Source organism: Vombatus ursinus, unplaced genomic scaffold, assembly GCF_900497805.2.
Source record: "Vombatus ursinus unplaced genomic scaffold, bare-nosed wombat genome assembly UNPS02000577.1, whole genome shotgun sequence".
Lineage (NCBI taxonomy): Eukaryota > Metazoa > Chordata > Mammalia > Diprotodontia > Vombatidae > Vombatus > Vombatus ursinus.
The window spans coordinates 22,337,380-22,359,279 of NW_020940355.1; the positions used below are offsets into that span (position 1 = coordinate 22,337,380).

General features: G+C 34.0%; 1 protein-coding gene across 1 annotated transcript in view; it reads right to left on the minus strand.

Moving 5' to 3' along the window:
• Positions 1–21,900, minus strand: part of CDYL (chromodomain Y like) — a 157,136-nt gene that overhangs the window by 8,474 nt on the left and 126,762 nt on the right. The window contains exons 3-5 of the mRNA XM_027839026.1: positions 10,445–10,701; positions 8,808–8,980; positions 1,830–2,040 (exon numbers count right to left, since the gene is read on the minus strand). Coding sequence (XP_027694827.1) covers positions 1,830–2,040; positions 8,808–8,980; positions 10,445–10,701 — 641 coding nt within the window. The remainder of the gene's footprint in view (positions 1–1,829; positions 2,041–8,807; positions 8,981–10,444; positions 10,702–21,900) is intronic.

Below are 21,900 nucleotides of genomic sequence, written 5' to 3' on the forward strand. Positions count from 1 at the left end.
GTCATGCCAACCATGCACTCAGGAATGCAGTTCACACTGCCTTCCTTGCTGTCCCTAGTACACAATACTATCTCTACCTTCTGCCCCTGAGTGTTTGCACTAGCTGGCCCCCATGCACAGGAATGCTTTCTTTCCTAATGGTTGTATTTGATGACTTGGCTTCCTTCAGGACTCAGCTAAAGTCTCCTCTTGTGCAAGTGGCCTTTCCCAGTGCTTAATTTAATGCTTTCCTGCTGAGATTACTCTCAATTTATCCTGTATGTATCTTGATTACCCTCATCCCCCTTTAAGATTATGAGTTACTTGACAGCAGGTACTATTTTGCTTTCATTGTATTACAGCACATTTGGAGTTTTCTTGGAAAAGATACTGGATTGGTTTGCCATTTACTTCTCCAGCTTATTTTATAGATGAAGAAACTGAGGCAAATAGCATTAAGTGGTAATGCTATTTAAATGCTATTATGTAATTAAGTGGCCCAGGGGTACCCAACTAGTAATAAGTGTCTGAAGATAAGTGTTCCTGACTCTAGGCTCAGCATTCTATCCACTTTGCCACCTAGCTGCCCACAGTACATGCTAGTAGTCTGACTGACTGAATCTGGTATAATTTTAATGTTACTAATTCAATGGAGTCTTTTAAGACTGTTTTACTCAGCTAAATTTTATAATAAAAAAAGTATGATAATATACTCTTTGCTTTTATCAATCAAATGTAAAGATATTATTGTTTTTAGTGTTAAAAAAACTATAAATACGTATTATGAAAGTTATTTGTGAAAGTTTATAAGGAAATCTCTGGTGTACATGTTTATTTTGAGCAAATGTAGGCAGGTAAATTAAGAAAGATGGTCTATTTAGAAATGAATCTCAGGGAAGCTCGGGGAAGGGGAGGGAGGGAGAGAGAGAATCCAGAACTCAAAATTTTAAATAAAAATGTCAAAATAAATTGGGAAAAATAAAAGGAGCCTTCATTGTGTTTTATTCAAAAATATTCCAGAGTAAGCCTTTCTATCTCCAGTGAACAAATCTCTAAAAGAATAATATCTCAGCTAATTTAAAACAAACTACTAATACTTTTTCAGTAGTTTATAGCTTAGATGAAACTTGGTCCTAGCCCAGGCGGGTAATACTAGAAAAGAACACTTGAGTCAAGAATACTGGGTCAAGATAAGCATTATCTGGTAAATTTTCTTTTACCACTCAAGAAGTGAAAGAAAAGAGTGACTTAGGTCACTAAAGTGACCTTTAGTTTTTTCCTTCTATCTGTCACCACCCTTCTGGCTGGCTGTAATGTAACTTCTGAGTTTCTTCATATGTAAAGATGTAAAGTTTAAAAATGCCTCACCACTATTTATCATTAAGAGTACTTTTCCCTTTCTCTTCCAGTATAATTTAGCTAAATGCTGAATTCCTCCAAGAAAGTTTGAGATTTAAGAAAACTAGATAGCACCAATTAATGGGCATATATGTTTACTACAAAATAATCTTGACTTTAACTTAAAAAAACAAAAAACAAAACACAAACCATACTGTTATGCCAGTCTTTCCTAGGTAAAACCAAATGCTTCTAAGAGTGATGTTGTTATCTAACCACCAAATCAAGACAAGGACAAGAATTCTAAGGGATCATAAGAAATGCTCAATGAATTGAAATACTTCCTATTATTTATGGGAAAAAAAAAAAAACTAAGTGAACATAAAATGATTTCTACGCCCACTAAATGAAACAACTGAGGATCATGACACTCTTTTTACTATAATTAGGTAACCAAGCTGAACATTCTCTTATGATTTCCAAATGCATAATAATAAAATAAAGATACTCACAGATGCCAGTCCCATTATCTTCGGGAACATAAGTGATGAACATCCATCTGGACTCTGTCCAAATGTAGTATATGGTGTTTGAAACCAAGCCTTTTCGTTAGCCCAAACTACATCACAAAGAGGCAATATGGATGCTCCAAGTCCAATGGCAGGACCATTTACTGCTACAATGATGGGCTTCTTAAACTGTATAAAGGTATTTACAAAGTTTCTTAAGGGAATGGAGGGTGGGAAGGAGATAGAAAAAAAGAGAAAAAGGATATTACTCAGTGTTGTGTCTTTTAGAAACAAAAAGCTACCATAATGATAATTAACTTTAATTTTATGAACAGTTTAATGGAAATTATTGAATACACACACACAATTATTTAATAAGATGCTTACGTTAATTGAAGTACAATATAAAACTTGTGACAACAAAACAAAGAGTGCTATCAGTGGCAGTCCTGGTATTTGTGGGACGTTGGGCAAAGGAAGAGTTTGGGCATCTATTCCCATAACCCTGTCTAAGAACAAGTATAACAGACTTTACATTGGAAATTTTGAAGGCAATGCTATTGGGGGAATGAAACTGAGAAGCACTAGAAGTACTAGTTTAGACTTTAAAAATGAGACAAAAAATGTTTCCTGAGGGCCGGAGTGTTTAGTACAGTTTTAGATATGGTAGAACATACAGATTATGAAGACTTAAGGAGTCTTTCACGGAAGAGCCAGGATCTAAATTAGGGTTGTTGTTCAGTTCTGTCCCACTCTTCTTGACCCATTGGATCATAGCATGCCAATAATGTCCATGGGGTAAACCTGGAGTGGTTTGTGACTGCCTTCTCCAGTGGACTGAGGCAAACAGAGAAAGGAAGTGACCTGCCCAGGGTCACACAGCTAGTAAGTGTCTAAGGCCAAATATAAACTCAGGTCTTCCTGATGCCAGGTCCAGCACTCTATTCGCTGAGCCAACTAGCTACCTCTCAACCATCCCAACAACTGATGCTGTCTCTTTTTCTGGGTTGGATATTGAGAAACAATGCGGCAGCACTCCTTTTCTAATTTGGAGATAAAGATATGCCACCTTATTAGTGGGTTTGCATACAAAAGAGTCCTTTTCGTTTGTCTGATCCTTCAACAAGAAGGAATGTAATGCTAACCATCAAAGCTCTGGATAGTAATAGTTAGTCTGGACTTAAGATATGCAATCTTCCCACAGCTCACACTGATGTTAGCCCCAACACAATGAATCTATGAACTTGGTATTCTCAAATATTACTGTCACTCTAAAAATAAACTAAATTTTCTGGTACTTTTTGGGGGGGGGCGGGGGAGATAAAGAGGCTTTATTTCTTTAATCTGAACATAAACTTTTAGAATTTTATCTGGAATCATCAACATAAACTCAATTTTCAAACAAGTTATTGTTGGGGATTATATAATAATGCAGATGAATGGTAGTAATAAGAAATTACAAGAGCATGGTATTTATCTAGGGAGTTGTTTTTCTACTACTTTTCCAGGGAGTTGTTTCCTACTAGTAAGGTAGGGAAAAAATTACAAATATCTCAAGTACAGAAGATTCCTTTTCAGCCCAATTTGGTTCTGCATTAAATGCTAAAACTGTTTTTTTTTACATTGTTTTGTAAAACTAGGCAACAGCATTCAACTTAAGATACATGGGCTGTTCTGTACAATAGTATTTCAATAAACTACATAAGGATCTTCAATAAGGAAAAAACAAGTTTGGATACTTCATATAACCTAAAAATACTGATTGTTCATCAAAATGGTGGCAATGAAATCTCTAAATTAGAGTTATCTTTTTTGGATTTGTTTTAAAATTTTTTGGGAAAGAGGAAAAAAGAAATGGGGGAAGGAGAGGCATTTCTGGATTTAGTTATCTTACAAGTCTCCCTGGCTACAGCTGCTTCTTTCCAAAGGCACTGCACAGTCCCCTCAGGCAGCCTTAGGTTTTACTTCCACCCCAGTTATTTGGGACCTTTTCATGCAATGAGACTTAACTAGCTTAAATGCAATAAGTTTGCAATAAGAGTTCCTAAATGAGAGGGCCTCAGGCATTGTTTGAAAGATCACACTGGATTTTAATGATACAGAGTTAGACAACCCTTTAAACAGGCTCTTGAGATAAGTGTAGGCAACTTTCATTAAGCTGCTTCTATTCTGAAACCTCTTAGATTATGGGTCAATGACATAGAGAAATAAATTCCCTATGCTCTATTACCGAGTACTCTTGAGGCAGCAACTGCCAAAATGGTAGATGGCATAAGATGAAAAGTCTTATCAGAATTAGTAGTGCAATTTAAAAGCACCAGAGAAATCTTCAGACAATTGTAAGCACAGGACTTTTTCTTTTACCCATACAAGCAAACGATCAAAAAGATTGCTATTTTGCTTTTGTGAGATGTAAAACCTGAATTTTAGCACGATGAAGGAATTTCTTGGAAATGAGTTGTATTTTTTTTTTTTTTTTTTGCCAGAGTCAACTTCTGTTTTCCCAATATTTTAGAAAGCTTCATATCAAACAGGTGGTTATTTCTGAAAAGATAACTTAAGACACTGATAGGAAAACCTGTTTTCTTCTTAGGGTCAGAAAGCCCTACCCATCTATGTGTGGTCATAAGATAACACCAATAAATATAGCAGTCAAAGAAATCACGAATTAGTTAAGCAAAAACCAATCAGGTCAAAAGAATTTGGCAGTAGTAGGCAACTGCTGGATGTCAGGAAGACTTGGGAAGTGGGAACCTGGTGGATTAGGAGTTTTTTTAATATTCTACTTGAAAAGCGAGGGAGGCTGACTTCAAATGAATTAGAATATGTTCAAAACAATTGTTTTCATTCTCATAACATATGCTTTTTCAGGCCACAATGAAGGCAGAACTGAAATTTTAAAAAGCCACTGCAGCTTGAAAAATATATGTCAGTTTACCAATCCTAATAGATTTCAACTGTACAAAAAAAAAAACCACAAAACTCCAAATTAATGAAGATTTGTCTAATATCTCATGAGATTTAAAAATAAAAGCAGGGCTCAAATTGCCATTCAGTTTTAAAAACTCCTAACCATATAATTTTTAGATTTAATATTTCATTAACTGGGCTTCCTTTCCAAAACAATTTAAAATGATTAAAAAAGCACTGCTTTAACTTTTGAAAAAATCTGTACTCATATGTACGAAAGTGACAAAACTAAAAATAGCACAGGATAGCAGAGACTTCCTTAGGTGTTTATAATCCAACACTACACATATAAAACTAATTTAAATGCAAATGAACAAGCTGAAAGGTCAAATAAGTCTAGTGTAACTGATGACTACTTCTAGGACTTAAACAAAAGCGGACATACAAAAAGTAATCTTCTATCTGGCCAAACAGAAACACTGAGTTGATTAAAATAAATTCATTAAAATAGGCAGCCTAGTTTTGCAAAGGAGAACATTACGAAATTCAAAATGGATAATTTTGATTACATAAACCTGAAAAGTTTTTGCACAAACAAAGCCAATGCAAAAACTGGGAAAGAATGTTTACAACCAGTGTCTCTGATAAAGGCCTCATTTCTAAAATATATAGAGAACTGAGTCAAATTTATAAGAATACAAGTCATTCCCCAATTGATAAATGGTCAAAGGATATGAACAGGCAGTTTTCTGAGGAAGAAATGAAAGCTATCTACAGTCATGAAAAAATGTTCTAAATTACTACTCATTAGAGAAATGCAAATTGAAACGACCCTGAGGTACCACATTCAAACCTATCAAGTTGATAAATGTTGGAGAAGACATGGGAAAATTGAAACACTAATGCATTGCTGCTGGAGTTGTGAACTGATCCAACAATTCTGGAGAGCAATTTGAAACTATGTCCAAAGGGTTATAAAATTGTGCATACCCTTTGACCCAGCTTGTATGAATGGAATGGAATATCAGACTTCAGCAACACCTGGAAAGACTTAAATGAACTGATGCTGAGTGAAATGAAAACACTGTACACAGTAACAGCCACATTGTGCCATGACTAATGAAGATAGACTTGGCTCCTCTCAGCAATGCAAGGATCTAAGACAACCCCAAAAACGCACAATGGAAAATGCTGTCCACATCCAGAGAAATAACTATGGAGTCTGAGTGCTGATCAAAGCATACTATTTGCTCTGCTTCTTCTTTCTAGCAGTTCCTCCCATTAGTTCTAATTCTTGTTTTCATCATGACTAATGTGAAAATATGCTTAACATTAATGTGTAAGTATACCCTATATCAGATTACATGCCATCCTGGGTGGGGCGGAGGGGGAGAAAGCATAAAACTCAAAATCTTATGGAAGTGAATGCTTAAAAGGAAAAATAATTAAAAAAAAAGAAACATGAGTTTACACAAATATACAGATAGATCTGTTCTGATGCTTCTATGGTTTAAGGGCAGTAAAGCCAACAGGAGGGGACTGAGATGAATAAGCTTTTTAAAAAAAAAAAAAAAAAAAGGGAAAAGGGCACAGTTTCATATATGACTTATGTTGTTATGGGAAAAGGAATATGAAGCCCTGAATCATAAGCCTTAATTTTTCAGGGAGGAAAGCAGCTGAAAATGCTGACAAAAATTCCAATGTTGACTTATAGCCAGAAAAACTGGATTAAATTCCTTCAAATCTAGCTTCAGTCTAAAGTAAAGTAAAGTCTAAAGTAAAGTAAAATGCTACATGCTTTCAAACTTCTGAGAATAAAAGTTACTCTCCAAATGATAAATGATCCAAGTTTATGAACAGGAAGTTTTCAGATGAAGAAATCAAAACTATCTATGGTCATCGTGTGAAAAAAAAAATGCTTTTAATCACTATGACTTAGAGAAATACAAATTAAAACAACTTTGAGGTACCACCTCACACATATCAGATTAGCTAATATGACAGAAAACGAAAATGATAAATGTTGGAGATGTGGGATAATTGAGATAGTAATACACTACTGTTAGAGCTGTAAGCTGAACCAACTATTCTACAGAGCAATTTGGAATTATGCCCAAATTGCTATAAAATTGTGCATACCCTTCGATCCAGCAATACCATGACTAGGTCTGCATCCCAAAAAGATCAAAAAGTGGAAAAAGAACCTATTTGTACAAAAATATTTATAGTAGCTTTTTTGTGATGGCAAAGAATTGGAAATTGAGGGGATGCCCATCAATTGGGGAATGGCTGAACAAGTCGTGGTATATGATTGTAATGAAATATTACTGTACTAGAAGAAACGATGAGCAGGCAGATTTCAGAAAAATCTGAAAAGATTTATACGAACTGATACAAAGTGAAGTGAACAAAACCAAGAACATTGTATACAGTAACAGCAATACAATGATCAAGACAACTCCAAAGGATTTATGATGAAAAATGCTATCTATTTCAAAAGAACTGATGCAGTCTGAATGCAGATTAAAGCATATTTTTCACTTTCTGTATTTTTACCCCTTGTTTCCCCCTACTTTGGGTCTATGTCTTCCTTCACAGCATGATTAATACAGTCACATGTTTTGCATGATTGAACACGTATAGCCCATATTAAATTGTTTGCTGTCTCAGGGAGGAAGAAAATAAGGGAGGGACAGAATATGGAACTCAAAACTTAAAAACGGTTTTAACACATAATTGGGGAAAAAATTAATGTTAAAAAAATTGTCTTTATATGTAACTAGGAAAAAAATAAAATATTATTATCAATATTTTTAAAGGCCATGTGCTAGCAGTACAAAGAAAAATCAGTAGAGAGAAGTCCTTGGAATGTAATTCTAGTAGAAAAATAAGAAACTTCCTGGATAATGACTAAAATTAATTCAGCTATATCTTATTTTCAATAAGAATATTTTCTAGGGTGTATGTGATCAATATAAATAACATGCAGAAAATGTTTTTAGTTAAGTTTTTAAAATCTATAGTTTGTGGAAAAGTTTATTATTATATGGTACTAGGAAAACCAATAAAAGCAGGAATTAATTAGTAGTTCCTTAAAATGACAGGAACACTCTAGGTAATTAACTGAAATCTTGCTAAATTACAGAATCTTTTATTGATATTAAATAAAATCCAAAATAGCAGCTCCAGAATTAGGAAAAATCCCAACGTGTTGGTCTATTTGTTCTACAAATAATTTATCATAACACATGACTTGCAAAAAGAAATAACAGAAACAAAAACAAAGCATACAAGAGGTTGTTTTTAAAAAATCATTAAGGATTATGTATTCGTGGTCTATCACAATCTATGGGATTAAGCTGGTTTTAAAAAAAAAGTCTATATTGTAACAGTAAAGTTGTCCAATTTTTAATTTATTATAGGAAGAGGTTGCTCTCAGAGTTAAACAAATGCTTCTACAGGGCCCAACGTCAACTTTTTTTACATTTATGTGTAGAAGACAGAAAAAAATCATCACTGCAGCAAAGATACCTTTTTGTGGTAGCAATGCTCTGTGTGCTACACACAAGCTCATAGTTTTCAGAGATGGAAGGGACCTTTGATTAGAGGATCCTTCATTTGACATGAGGAAATTGAGGTCTAAGGATTAAATGACTTGCTTAAAGTTACATAGTAAATAAGCTGCAAGTGGAGCCCACAGAGTCCTCTGATTTCAAAAGGAGTTTTGTTCCACTTAGCTTTGGGGCATTACTTGGGTATAGCCTAGTCTTGAAGTTAGATCCTCTGTCAGAATCATAGACTCTGACATCATCTGTAGGGACAAATATGTCAATGGGATTCCCATTTGTCCATCCATGGCTAGTTAAAAAAGAACTACGTTGGGTGGTCAATAAGCCCACCAATTTAATTACTCTTACTATCAGTGTGTTTTAATGTAAAGAATAAGTAACAAACTGTAACAATTACTAACAATACTTATATTTTATTTACAAGGTTTGATACTGAAATTATACTTTAAAACATAAGGGAAAAAAACACACATTACAGGAAAAACTAGCTTATTACACATACCTGATAGCGTCTGCCATCTTAGTGCTTTCTCTTTTTCTATCATCTGTTAAACGCCGAATGAAATAAATAAAATCGAGACCGCAGCAGAAGACACTCCCAACTGCACTGAGTAGCACAAGTTTACTGTCGTCAGCAGCGGCCGTATTCAGAGCACTCTGAACCTCCTTCATTACCTTTCAAGAGAATCAAGTTAAAGTTAAACCCTAGGTCTCCTGGATAGGAACAAAAAAAGCTGTCAAAAATTTAAATAGAATGGAACAAGCTAATTGTAAATGTCAACAAACATTAAAACTGGTCAGGCTGATTTTTTAACTTATAGAAATATTTTAAACTGCTTTAAAAATTCAGAGGTAAAGATCTTTCTTTATTTTCCACAAAAGCTCTTATAATATCTGCAGATTTTTAAAAATGGGTTTTCAAACATTTGTAAATTTCTCATTTTCCAAACAGTGAGGGGAAATGTCAAATCACATTCACAAAAAGGTATATAGGTCAGAAATATATGTCTTCAAAATCACCCAGCAGTATCACTGGACACTGGCTTATTCAGGATGACACTTTGCAGATAATGTATTTTTAATATTCATTTGACATTTCTATATTTTGGTCAGCAGGTGGCATATGCAACCAGTGCACGGAAGCAACTCAGATCTATTCATTAAAATCACCAAACATAGGTTATGAATCAAAATAATTTAATTATGTAGTATAATTTCATCACCCTAGCAGTTTAATTTTAGAAAGGCAGAAAACTATTTAAAAATGCTTAACAAGTATCTAAGATGAAGTAAACAGTGAAACAATAATACTCCATAGGATGAAAGACAGAGTGGGAATTATTTATACTCTTTGACCCAGAAATCCCATTACTAAGCACATATTCCACAAGGAAGACAGAAACACAAAAGTCCCATATATACATATATGCAAAAAATATTCATTGTAGCAACTTTTTTTGTACTAAAGAAAATAACTAGAAACAAAATAAGTAACAAGTGACTAGAAAGTCTAAACAAATTGTGGCATGTGAATTTTATTGGGTGCTGTAATTGAAAATGATGAAAATGAAAAATTCAGAAAAAGGGAAAACTCATATGAACTGAAAATGAAGAAGTAGAAAAACAACACATGTGTCTAAAATAATTTGAATGAAGGAACAATAAAAGGAAATAAACTGGTTCCAGTGCAGAGAGGAGTAGATGCACCTCCCTTCATTCACTGCAGAGTTGGGGTACAAAAGGTGGGGATGCTATATACTTGGTGTTAGTTGGCATCACTGAACTGGTTTTTTCCCCCCTTTTCAAATCTTAAGTTTAGCTTGCAGGAAATGTTGGCATTAATCATCTTGCTGTCTTCAAGAACTGAAAGTGCAGTTACAGTAGCCAAAAGGCATCTTAACAATACCAAGCCCAAACACTGAACAGCTAAGACATAGATAAATGATCTCTCCATTTCATTTCACATCTTCCTTATTCCCCACAAATAAACTTGACCAAGACAGAAGATAACGAAAAAAGCTTACTACTAAAAACTTGCTGACTATCCTCAGATGAAATGACTAAGAAGGGCAAAGAGGGAAGACAAGAAGATGCTGGATAATAGATTGAAAAATCAGACCCCATAAAAGGAAAACTCACCTCTGGGTTTAAAGAATTATTTTCTGATGATTTTGTTGATAATAAGATATGGGTGAAGCCATCCTGCTTTCTAACCACAATGTCTCTGTATCTGTAAGCACTTTCAGTTTGTCTCACACTAAAACGCAGTCTTTTGTCAAAAGGCTGGTCTCTTCTGTCTTCAATAAACCTTCTTTTACTGGCTGTTACTGCTGTAACAGATGTTTGTAGGTTGGCTGTTCCATTGGCTGCTAATGTATCCATAAGGGCAGAGGTACCTGCAATGTTTTTAAAATTAGTAAGTATTCGATGACATCCAACATTTGAGATTCATGTTTGACTTCATTTAAAAAGTGATTATTTACTTAAAAGTTCTCAACACATTAAAGTCTTAGAATAAATTAAAATAAAAATTAATTATTTAAAATCCTTGTTTCAATGTTTAAAACCTATGCTTTCTTAGAAAATATGGTAAAGACTCAAAGTACAAGACATTAAACAAAAGGAAATTCACTTCATTATTTTCCTTTTCTTAAGTAAAATAAGGAAATACATTTGCATAAAAACAAAACAAACCAAAAACAACCAAAAAAAAAGGAAAAACAAAATTTGAGATCTAAGTTAAAAAGGAAAGGGACTTCTGAAGAGAAATCATCCTAGCTAGCTGTGAGAAGTAACAAAAGGGAAGAAATACCATATTTATTTATGAACACTTTTAATTTATGGAACAGTGGAAAAGGTCCTTGTGTTACCCAAACTGATCTTTCTCCTGATGCAAAAATACCTTCTAAACTACACTGAAAAATGTTTACCCAGCAGTTCAATAACTTTCAAGACAGTGTACTTCACTGGATGACTGTGATTGATAAATATGTCTCTAACAATAACTAGCTGTAATACTATGGGTGAATTGAAATCTCTCTGAATCTGTTTCCTCAGTCGGAAAAAAGTAGATAATATCTACAGTACCTATGTCATAAGGTTGTTTTAAGGATCAAAATGAGATAACATATTCAAAAGTCGTGCAAACATTAAAGGACTATGTAAAAAGTATTCTGGGGATTTATAACCTCGTGGATATGTGTACTACCTTCCACTGGTACAGATGGAATCCTAGTCTTCTCATTGTATTCCTGTTCAAATGCTCACAGAGGCTCACACCCAAGTGCTAGGGGTTTCTTTGAGAGACATCCTGATATGAAGTTATCTACTAGTTCTTTGCTTTCATTGAATTGAGCCCACCTACGTTCCCAGGCATTTTTCCCACTGAATATTTCAATTAAGGATAAAACAGAACAAAACAAATACTTCTTCTATGCCCCCCCAATACTTATTATCCCATTTATTGCTATTCTCCATTAAAAATATATCTTTCCTTATAAAAATAAACAGTGAAAAACGAAGAAAGCCAGACAACTCATATACATTGTATACCTACAGTCCTCTATCTCCCTACTAATAGAAGGAACTTGAGTTACCATTTGCTGTTCTTTGGAATAAAAACTATTACTATTAGTTCAAGTTGAGATGTCTCTTAAACATGATTTCATTTATATTATATGGTCATTGTTCTCTTGGTTCTGTTTGTTTACTCTAACAATTAATAGTCTTCCTATGTTTCTCTGAATTTAACACATTACTTGTAATGAAATAATTTTTATTATGTTAATACATCACAAATTACTTAACTGTTCTCCTACTGAAGGACACTAATTTCTCTTGCTCCCCTTGTCACTATTACAAAGAATGTGGTCATTTTGACCCCATCTATCACAATCTTTCTTACACTGACTATTCAGTTATCTTTGTGAATTTACTATATATGAGGTAAAAGAGTTGCTAAATTTACATGTTCTCTATCATCAACATTTCCATGTTATCTATCACTCCAGAGATTTGAAGAATTTTTTCCACATATTGTTTGATCATTAGCATTTCCTCTTTAGATTATTTATCTACAATAGCTCTTGAAAAAATAAAGATAACAACAAAAAAAATAGAACAAATACAACAGCTCTTGATCTTAGTTTGAATTCTCTTACTTCTCGGATAACAGGCAATGTATTTAATATTTCATTTGTATAACAAACTCAAGGGTGAGTAAACTTTGTATCGATATAGATGGATATGTTTTCTGAAACTCTGGGAGATGCTTACAGCACTAAGAGTTAAGTGGCTTCAACAGTGTGTCACACACACTGGGTAAGCCTCAGAAAGTGGCTCTTGAATGTGGACTTCCTGGACTGGAAGCTACCAATCTACTACCATCATGTGACTTCTCTTGGATATCAGATTTTTTTTTAACTCAGTTCTGAGTTGAATTCAGAGAGAAGTTTGAGAACTTTGCCCCCAATGATTTCTGCACGCATTTTGGTCATGCAAAAGTATTCACATTTTGTATAATCTAAATTGTCTACTTTTTTCCCTATGATCTCTTTTAACTTATTAAGAAACACCTTCTTAACAATAAATTTGGAAGAACCTAAGTATACACTCTTTCATACTCTCCCAGTTGGCATGATATGACCTGTTACATTTAGGCTGAGGATCCATTTGCAGGGTTCTATGGTACCCAGTTTAAGATGGCAATAACAGCAGTTAACATTTACAGAGCAATGCAAGGTTTCCAAAGCGCTTTATACATTTATTATCTCATTTGAGCCTCAAGACAAGGTTGGGAGGTAGATACTTTTATAATCTACATTTTACAGATCAAGGGGGATGTATAGTATGTTCTCTGTGATCTTCACTGCTTTGTTGTACTTTTAAGTTAATTTTATCTTTTCCAACTAACAAAAAATTTTTTTTCCTTCTATCTCCTCAGTATTGGGGGAAAAAAAACAAAAGCCTTGTAACAAATGTGTAGTTTTAGAATGTTTTAGAATACAGACTTCCTCTCTTTTAGTTTGTTTAGAATGTTTTAGAATATAGACTTCCTCTCTTTTAGTAATCTGTGGTTTTGTGTTTATTAAACACTGACCTGGTATAAATTTACCTGATAATTTCTCTAATTCTAAACACTTTTTTATATTATGCTACAACTTAACGTCATTTGTAACAGAATAATACCTCATGGTGTCTAAGAAAACTCTTCTATTTTTCACTCTGTAAAAGCCTTCCTTTCTCACAGCAGCATATACCACAAATAAGCTTATGTTTCTGTTTCATGCTCTTTGTAGTATTTGTAATCAGAGAACTGAATAAAATTATGGTCACATATTGCAGGAATCTTATATAATTTTGATATGCCTGTGAGAAAAAATTGTTGTTTAAAGACAAGAGGCTCATTAGTATCAGGAAAGGCATGAAACAGAGACATGTATATAGTATATAGTAAATTCTTGATTGTGAAAATATGCATAATTTTTAAAGTGTTTAATATCATTTTTTTTCATATATCTTAGGAATCAATTTCTCAGTATGTTGAAAATTGTGTTACTTCCAGCAAGAACCTTCCATGTGTATAATTAGAGTAACCCAGTTTTCTTCTTCTTCTTCTTCTTTTTTTTTAAAGTAACATTTCTACTAGCTCATGTTCAGAGGTGATAAGTTCCACTCCTTTGAGGGAGATTTCCTCATGGAAATCTGACCAAATCTTTTCCATTTATAAATATGCTTGGAAAGGTCTAGTACCTTTCCAAGCTGTTTTGATTCTACTACTTCTCACGGTGTTTAAGAAGAGTATCACCTAGTAATTTACTATCCTCTGTAAAATCTTCCTAAAGAAGTATCAAATTTCAAAATGTTACTAGAAAGCAGTAGTTCTGAAAACAATTTGCTACTGGTTTAAGAGAAATAATTATCATTAGGAAATATTAGCTACACAATATACAAAAATAAATGTATCCAGTATCCTAGCATTTAATAGAACATTTAATCCTAATAATTTAATAAAGACCCCAGCTACAGGGATAAGGACGCATTAAGCGACAAAAACCAATTCCTCCTGGGTCCATTCCAAATGATCAAATTGTGTATCTTTCTATGTTTTTCTTATTTTCCGTGTTTCCATTTCGAAGTGTCCACTCAAATTTTAACCTTTTAAATCAGAAATGTTTGGATATGCTCAATTTCATTTAAGGAAAATCATCCCTCCTGCCCACTAGGGTTATACTCAGTTTTGTGGAACAAATTATTCTGGGTAGTAAGCCTTTATTGTATAGCTTTCGAATTGTCATATTCCAAGCTCTCCTCTCCTAAAAAGAAGTAGCTACCAAGTTTTGTGTGACGCTGAATGCAGTTCCTTGGTTTATAGACTTTTTTGGGGGCTGCCTATAGTATTTTTCTTCCTTACCTAGAAGCTCTGGATTTTGGCTATCATGTTGTTGAGAAGTTTATTTTTCAGTTTCAGTAGATAAGCAGAATCCTTTTAATCTCATTTTGAACTCTGGTTCTAAAAGGTAGGGGTGGTATTAGTTTATGATTTCATGAAATACGGTATCCAACTTTTTTCACAATCCAACTTTGTTCATAATCTGTTTTCCATGTTGACTGTTTCTAATATCATATCTTACATTTTTTTCTTTCCTTTTTTTGTTAAAAAAAAAAAATAAGTATTCCTTGTAGTCTCATGGAGTACTTTTCTTTTTTGGCTAATTTTCAGAGGGTTTCTTATGTATCCATTATCACTAAAGAGGGAAATTCACTGTCATTTGTAATTACCTCTATGTTCTATTTTTTTTTTTTAAATCTCTTACTTCATTACCTCCAGGCACACTGCTAGTCCTGTTATTATACTCCGGGATAGTCTGAATAGGCCCAGCCTGATTCTGAATTCAGTGGCCAAAACTAATTCCTGCCTTCTGCTTTGTTCCTTTGTTCAGGTCTGAGTTAATTGAAAGCTGGGCTGTGCCCTGATCTAAACCTATCTTGCCATGGGAGTGGTTGAAACCCAAGTCAAATTTTGCCACATAGACCACTCATCCCTGCTGGGTGGTTCTATAAGACTATAGTCCTGGACTGGATATAAGAGTTTATAGCTTATTCTCGTTGGTTTCTTTTTTATGATTAATTTTGGTGTATTTTTAGAGCATTACTTGGGTACTTGTGGTATTCATTTTCAATACTATCCCCAGGCAACTAGGTGGCGTTTTAATGGGGGAAGACAACAAGCACACAAATATGTACCAACTACACACAGGATAAACAGAAAATGATTGAGAGGGAAATTACTAGATAAGGCCTAAATGCAGGGAAATGGCTCAGCAGATAGTATGCAAAGCCAGGAAACAGTAAGACCTGAGATCAATTGCAGCCATAAACACTTAATCTGGCTTCCCCTTCTGTAAAATGTGGATAATAGTAGCACCTACCTCCCACCATTGTTGTGAGGATCAAATGAAATATTTGTAAAGTGCTTAGCACAGTGCCTGGTATAGAGGAGGCTCTTAATAAATGTTGATTTCTCTCTTCCTTCCTACTTGTGGGACTAAGTTGGATCCACTAGCTATTAAGATGTCACGAGCTCTCCCAAAATCTCACTACAGAGGGCTTTCTTTGCTTTATGTACTGCTGTGGTTTAAAAAACAATAAAAATAAAAATAAAAATAAGCATACCTAGTAACTATGTAGGTTCATCTACTGACTAAATAGTATAAGAAGTCCTTTAAGGATCACCACTATATGAGACATTTTCTCTTCCACAAGACTTCCACTACTCCACACTGCTCAAGTCATTCTATTTTCTTTCCTTCTTTCTATTCAATTACCTTCAATTCAATATAAAAAATATTAAGTTGCTCAAATAGGTAGATAAATTTGACTTTTTAATTGTAAAGGAAAATGAATATGTAACACTTGATTTTAGCAAGTTCTATAAAAGACACAGGATGTTAAAGAGAAAGAGACTGGATCAAGAACCAAGGAACCTGGGCCACTTTAACCCTTTACTATGATTGCAGGCAAGTCACAACCTGTTCCTAATTTTAACTGACCTTATTTTTATATCACTTTGAGTTTTTTTTGGGGGAGGGGGCGCTAGGCAATGGGGTTAAGTGACTTGTCCAGGGTCACACAGCTCTAGTAAGTGTTATATATCTGAGGCCAGATTTGAACTCAGGTCCTCCTGAATCTAGGGCCAGTGCTCTATCCACTGCGCCATCTAGCAGCCAAGATTTAGGAGCCAGGAAGAACTGATTTTTTTTTTTTGCAAGGCATTCAAGGGTTATAAGTGACCTGCCCAGGGTCACAACACTAGTAAGTGTCAAGTGTCTGAGGGTGGATTTGAACTCAGGTCCTCCTGACTCCAGAGCCAGTGCTCTATCCATTGTGCCACTTAGCTGCCCCTTCACCTTGATTTCTGAATGTACCTCAATACCTACCTACCAAGCCAGCACTGCAAAAAAAAGAAGGGAGGTGTGTGTGTGTGTGTGTGTGTGTGTGTGTGTGTGTGTGTGTGTATGTGCGCACACGCACTCCCTCTTCTTTGGGGCCAAGCTTGGACATTTATATACAGAATTGGTCACATCATTTTAGCATTTCCATTCATATTGTTTTAGTTGTTTCAATGCTTCTTCCTATTTTCTCATTTAGAAAGGGACAATTAGACCTAATTTACCCATTTCACCTCATTTTATTGTTATAATAATCCTTGATTTGAAGGTGCTTTGAAAATGGCAAAGTATAAGGTAATATGAAGAAACAGGGATAATTCAAATTTTTCTTCTTTAAAAAAAAATTACTGCCATCAACATCTGCATTCTCCAGCAACACTGAAAATATCACTTTAACAGAGGTGGCTTCTCGTTGCTTTTGTCGCCTGATCACATGGCTGTGGAGCAGGTATGTCCCTCATTATTTTAAGAATTCATACTAGGATGTTTTGTTTACAAAGCCTATATACTGATAATAAGAAGAAGAATACACTTTGCAGTTGATTTTCTAAAGTTCTTCCTAATGTTTGACTCATGATTCTCAGCAGAAGCTTCATTAAGAACTGCTTAAAACCCAAGCATAGGGTTTACATGATGAATCAACTTTCTCACACAATCTTTTATACCATGTTGAGAACTATTCATATTTTTGTCAAGTGATCTTCAACCATAGCATTTGCTTTCAGAGTATATACTTTTGGTCACTTTATCCTAAATAAAAGAACAAAAAACCTATTCTGAATTAGTTAAAAAAAAAAAAAAAAAAGCACTACCTGTCAGAAATGATGAAGTTGTCTTACAGTTAAGTAAAACTCAATCCTGGATAGTACTCTCATGTACCACGAGACCACCAGACCAAACAGAATGGCCACTAGGTCTTTATTTCCTTAGATATTTACTGCTCCTTCTACAACGACCTCTTCTTTGATCATGATTCTCTTCTCTTGTCCTCATGTCCATCAAGGCCAAACTCTGCCTGCCTTCCACGGTTACTAAGTTATTCTGATAAACTCCTCATACTAATGTAAAATTGGGGGAGCTACAAAAGCTGCTCAGAGTCTTCTACACAGTTCCCTGTCCATTAAAAAAAAATTATAACAAGGGTCTTCATAAAATTATTTCCCCTCTCTACTATTTGCTTTTCTCTTCCTGTTGCACGCTGTGCATCCCTTTCTCAGTGAGAATGAAAAATTAAATAGGTTAACATATATCTATATTTGTTTTTTATTTGACTTGCTATGAATGATCAATGTTCAAAGTTTCCTGATTGAAGTTATCTCTATGGTTAAAACTATTAAGTAATCTTATATGATAGTACAGAGGATTTACATGGAAGGATATGGCAAAGAGCTGGACAGGATGAGGTATTAATGGTTTGCTGAGGAAATATCCACATGGATAAAATAATGGATTCATAGAAAACCTGAGGTATACTCAAGTAATCCTGTGTATAGCTGTATAGATAAAATAAAGGTATATAAATGGTAACTTTTCTATTTTTGGCTCTTATTAATAATCAATTGTGTTCATTAGTTGTTGGAGGTGCAAAACATGCCTCTATCAATGAAAATCTTTTTTTTTTTTGGATTGGTATAGGTAAACAGAAGGCTAGTATTTGAATATCAAAGATTTTTATACAATTTAACTCATCTCAAATGATCTCAAAAAACTTATGTTCTTCAATAGAAAATGTGACACACATGTATATAATTATCAATTCTAGATAGTTTAAGTTTTATAAATCTATCTCTTACTTAAACGATCTGTCATTTTGAATTTAAAATATATTATCTTTAAGAATTAGGTTTCAAGGGTGCAGGTTGGTGGCACAGCGGATAGAGCACTGGTCCTGAAGTCAGGAGGACCTGAGTTCAAATCCAGCCTCAGACGCATAACACTCACTAATTGTGTGACCCTGGGCAACTCACTTAAACCGAAAACTGACTGCCTAGCCAAAAAAAGGATTAGGTCTCAAACTTTAGGGGAAGAAATTAATGATTTACTTTTGAAAGATTATTTTCTTGTGGACCTTTGCTTTTTGTGTCCCTTCAACCACCTAATTTCATTCTCAATAAGTACCTCAGGCCTTCATGCCAACCTGATGAGACAGCTATGTCTGCCCTAAGTGTTCATTGCAAAATTAGTTACCACAGGAAAGATACAAATTCAGCAATTTATTTATGTGTAGTAAATGACATAGTATGTAGACATTTAAAATATTATATTATTGGGGGAAAGACTGAAAAATTATAATACTTGGGGATCTCACTGTTGCTCCTTACAAACCTGGACAAATCTAACAATAAAGAAGTTAAGGACCTGAAGAAAATGTTAGGAAAGTTTGATATGACAGATCTCTATTGGAGTATACTATACATATTTTCATGGCTGTCCCTGGTACCTTGACAAAAATCATGTTGTGACTAGGCATATAAAACTTGAAAGCAAAAGTAAAAAAGTAGGAATATTAAACACATCCTTTACTGACCACAACAAATTAGAAAACAAATTAAAAGGATAACTGATGAAAAGGATTAAAAAATAAATGGTACAAATTGAAAACTAACTTAACCAGAGGATCAAAGTACAAACAAAATAAATCATTTTTATCAAAATGGCAACGAGACAACATATCAAACCATTTTAAGATGAAGCAAAAACAACCTTAAGGGGGAAATTATATGTCTAAACATTTATTAGCAAAAGAATAAAAGAACAGATATAGGAATTCAGCTTGCAACTAAAATGACTAAAAAAGCAACTAATTAAAAATTCAAATTGAAAACAAGAAAGTAACTTCTGAAAATCAAGAGATCAACAAAATCTAAAACAAAAAAATTCAATGAAACTAGGAGCTAGTTGTTAGCAAATATAAATAGGAAAAAAGAAAACCACATTGTCAAAACTGAAAACAATTTCTATATTACTTAAATACTAATTCATTTGCAAAAATAGGAAAAATTAGGAAACCTGCTAAATTCCTTATAAGACAAATATTAACCTGATAGCTAGAAAAAAGTAGAGAATAATAACTATAGGTTAGTATCTCTGATGATACTGATCAAAAAGCACTAAATAAAATATCAGCAAAGAGACTATGTTTTATGTATATATGTATGAAAAATTATATCCCACGATAAGGTTGGATTTATATGAGGAATGACTAGATTCAATATCAGGAAAACTACAAATGTAACAGACACAAATAACAAAAGCAATAATCACATAAATATAACAATACACAGGAAAAAAAATGTAATTTTCCTTTAGGGTAAATAAACATTAAAAACCATAGGAATAAATGAACCTATTCTAAGTATGGTAAATATCATCTACCTAAAACAAAGAGCTAGCAGTATCTGTAACGGACAATAGCTGGAGGCCTTTAGAATAACATCCAGAGTAAAGCAAGGATGTCCACTGCCACTATATAGTTCTAAAAATATTAGTTATAGCAGTAAGAGGAGAAAAAGAAACTGAAGGAATAAGCATAAGCAAAGAACAAATGAAATTATACCACTTTGCAAATAAGATTATGGTTTAAAGTGTCCTAGACCTTACATAGAAAATTAAATAATTATTTCAATCAGTAACAGGATAGGAAATAATCCTACAAAAACCAGCCTTTCTCCATACTAATGAAACCAAACATTAAGAGAGAAAAAAAATCTACGTAGACACACTGAGAAATTATTTGAACAAAACTAAAAAACAGTTTTTATGGAAATAAAGACAGACTTTAAATACTGGAGAAACATTAATTGCTCAGTCAGGCTATATCAATAATAAAAATGTTACCTAAACTATTTTTACAGATGAAGTATCATAATAATCAAAACTAGCAAAGGCTATATATGAAATTGGAAAAATGAATGACTTATCTAAGTAAAAAAAGTCAAAACTCTCAAGAGAAGTAATGAAAAAAATAGATGAGGGGGAGAAAGTTGCCCTATTAGTTAACCTGCACTCCCATCTCCCCCCCAAAACCCATGAACCAGGGGAGGTACCTAAAACCCAGAAGAAATTGAACATTTGTGGCTGTACTAGTGTTTGATAAACCCAAGGACATCAAACAAGCCATTTAACAACTCAATACTGGAAAGAAAAAAAAAAACCTGTTGGGAAAACTGGAATGATGTCTGACAAGTCATGCTTTAAAAAATACTGTATTACCATATGCTATAATAAATTCAAATAGATACATTGCCTAGAGTATATAGGAAATTGATAACTACATAATATTAAGAAATGATCCCCAAAATAAAATGGTCAAACAATATGAAGAGTCAGTTCAAAAAAGAAAGGTGAGCTATTAACAACCAATGGAAAAAACGTTTCAGATCACTAATAGAAAGACAAATGAAAATTAACAAAAATCCAAAATTCCACCTCACAATAATCAGATGAGCAAAGAAAAAAGAAAATTGCATTTGTTAAGAGTAACTCTGGGAGGACAGGTACCAATCCAAGCATTCTAGAAAACAGCTGTCACTAGAGTGTGCACATTTGACCACAAAATACCATTACCAGATACTAAAACCAAGAAGTTTTAACAAAACAATAAAAGCAAAAACAAACAACACACACACACACACACACACACACGCACGCACAGGAAGGGACCCACATTAAAGATGGTATTTGTCAACTGGGGAATGGATGAAAAAACTATGGTACATTAATAGAATGGAATATTACCATACGGTGATGAAACAAATGGATTCAGGGAAAGGAGGGAAAACCTATATGAAACAAAGTGGGCAGAGAGGAGAACAACGTATTCTTCTACAATAGTGTAAAGAGATTTAAGAACTGGGATCAACACAATCCAGAACATCTTGGAAGCAAGGTAATAGAGGAAAGGTGCAGAGTAAAACAGATTTTGTGACACAGCCTATGAATTTCTTTGACTACACTTAGTTGTTAAAGGTAGGGCTTTTATTTTGATTTGCAGTGGGGGTATGGTGGGAGAGAAGGGAGTAGAAATAGTAAGACCAGAAAAGGGAGACAGTGGGGCATCAGTAGAATATTTAAATTTGGAAGACATGAGGCTTAACCCTGGATCTAATACCTTCTACCAGAATGACTCGACACAAGTCCTCCCCG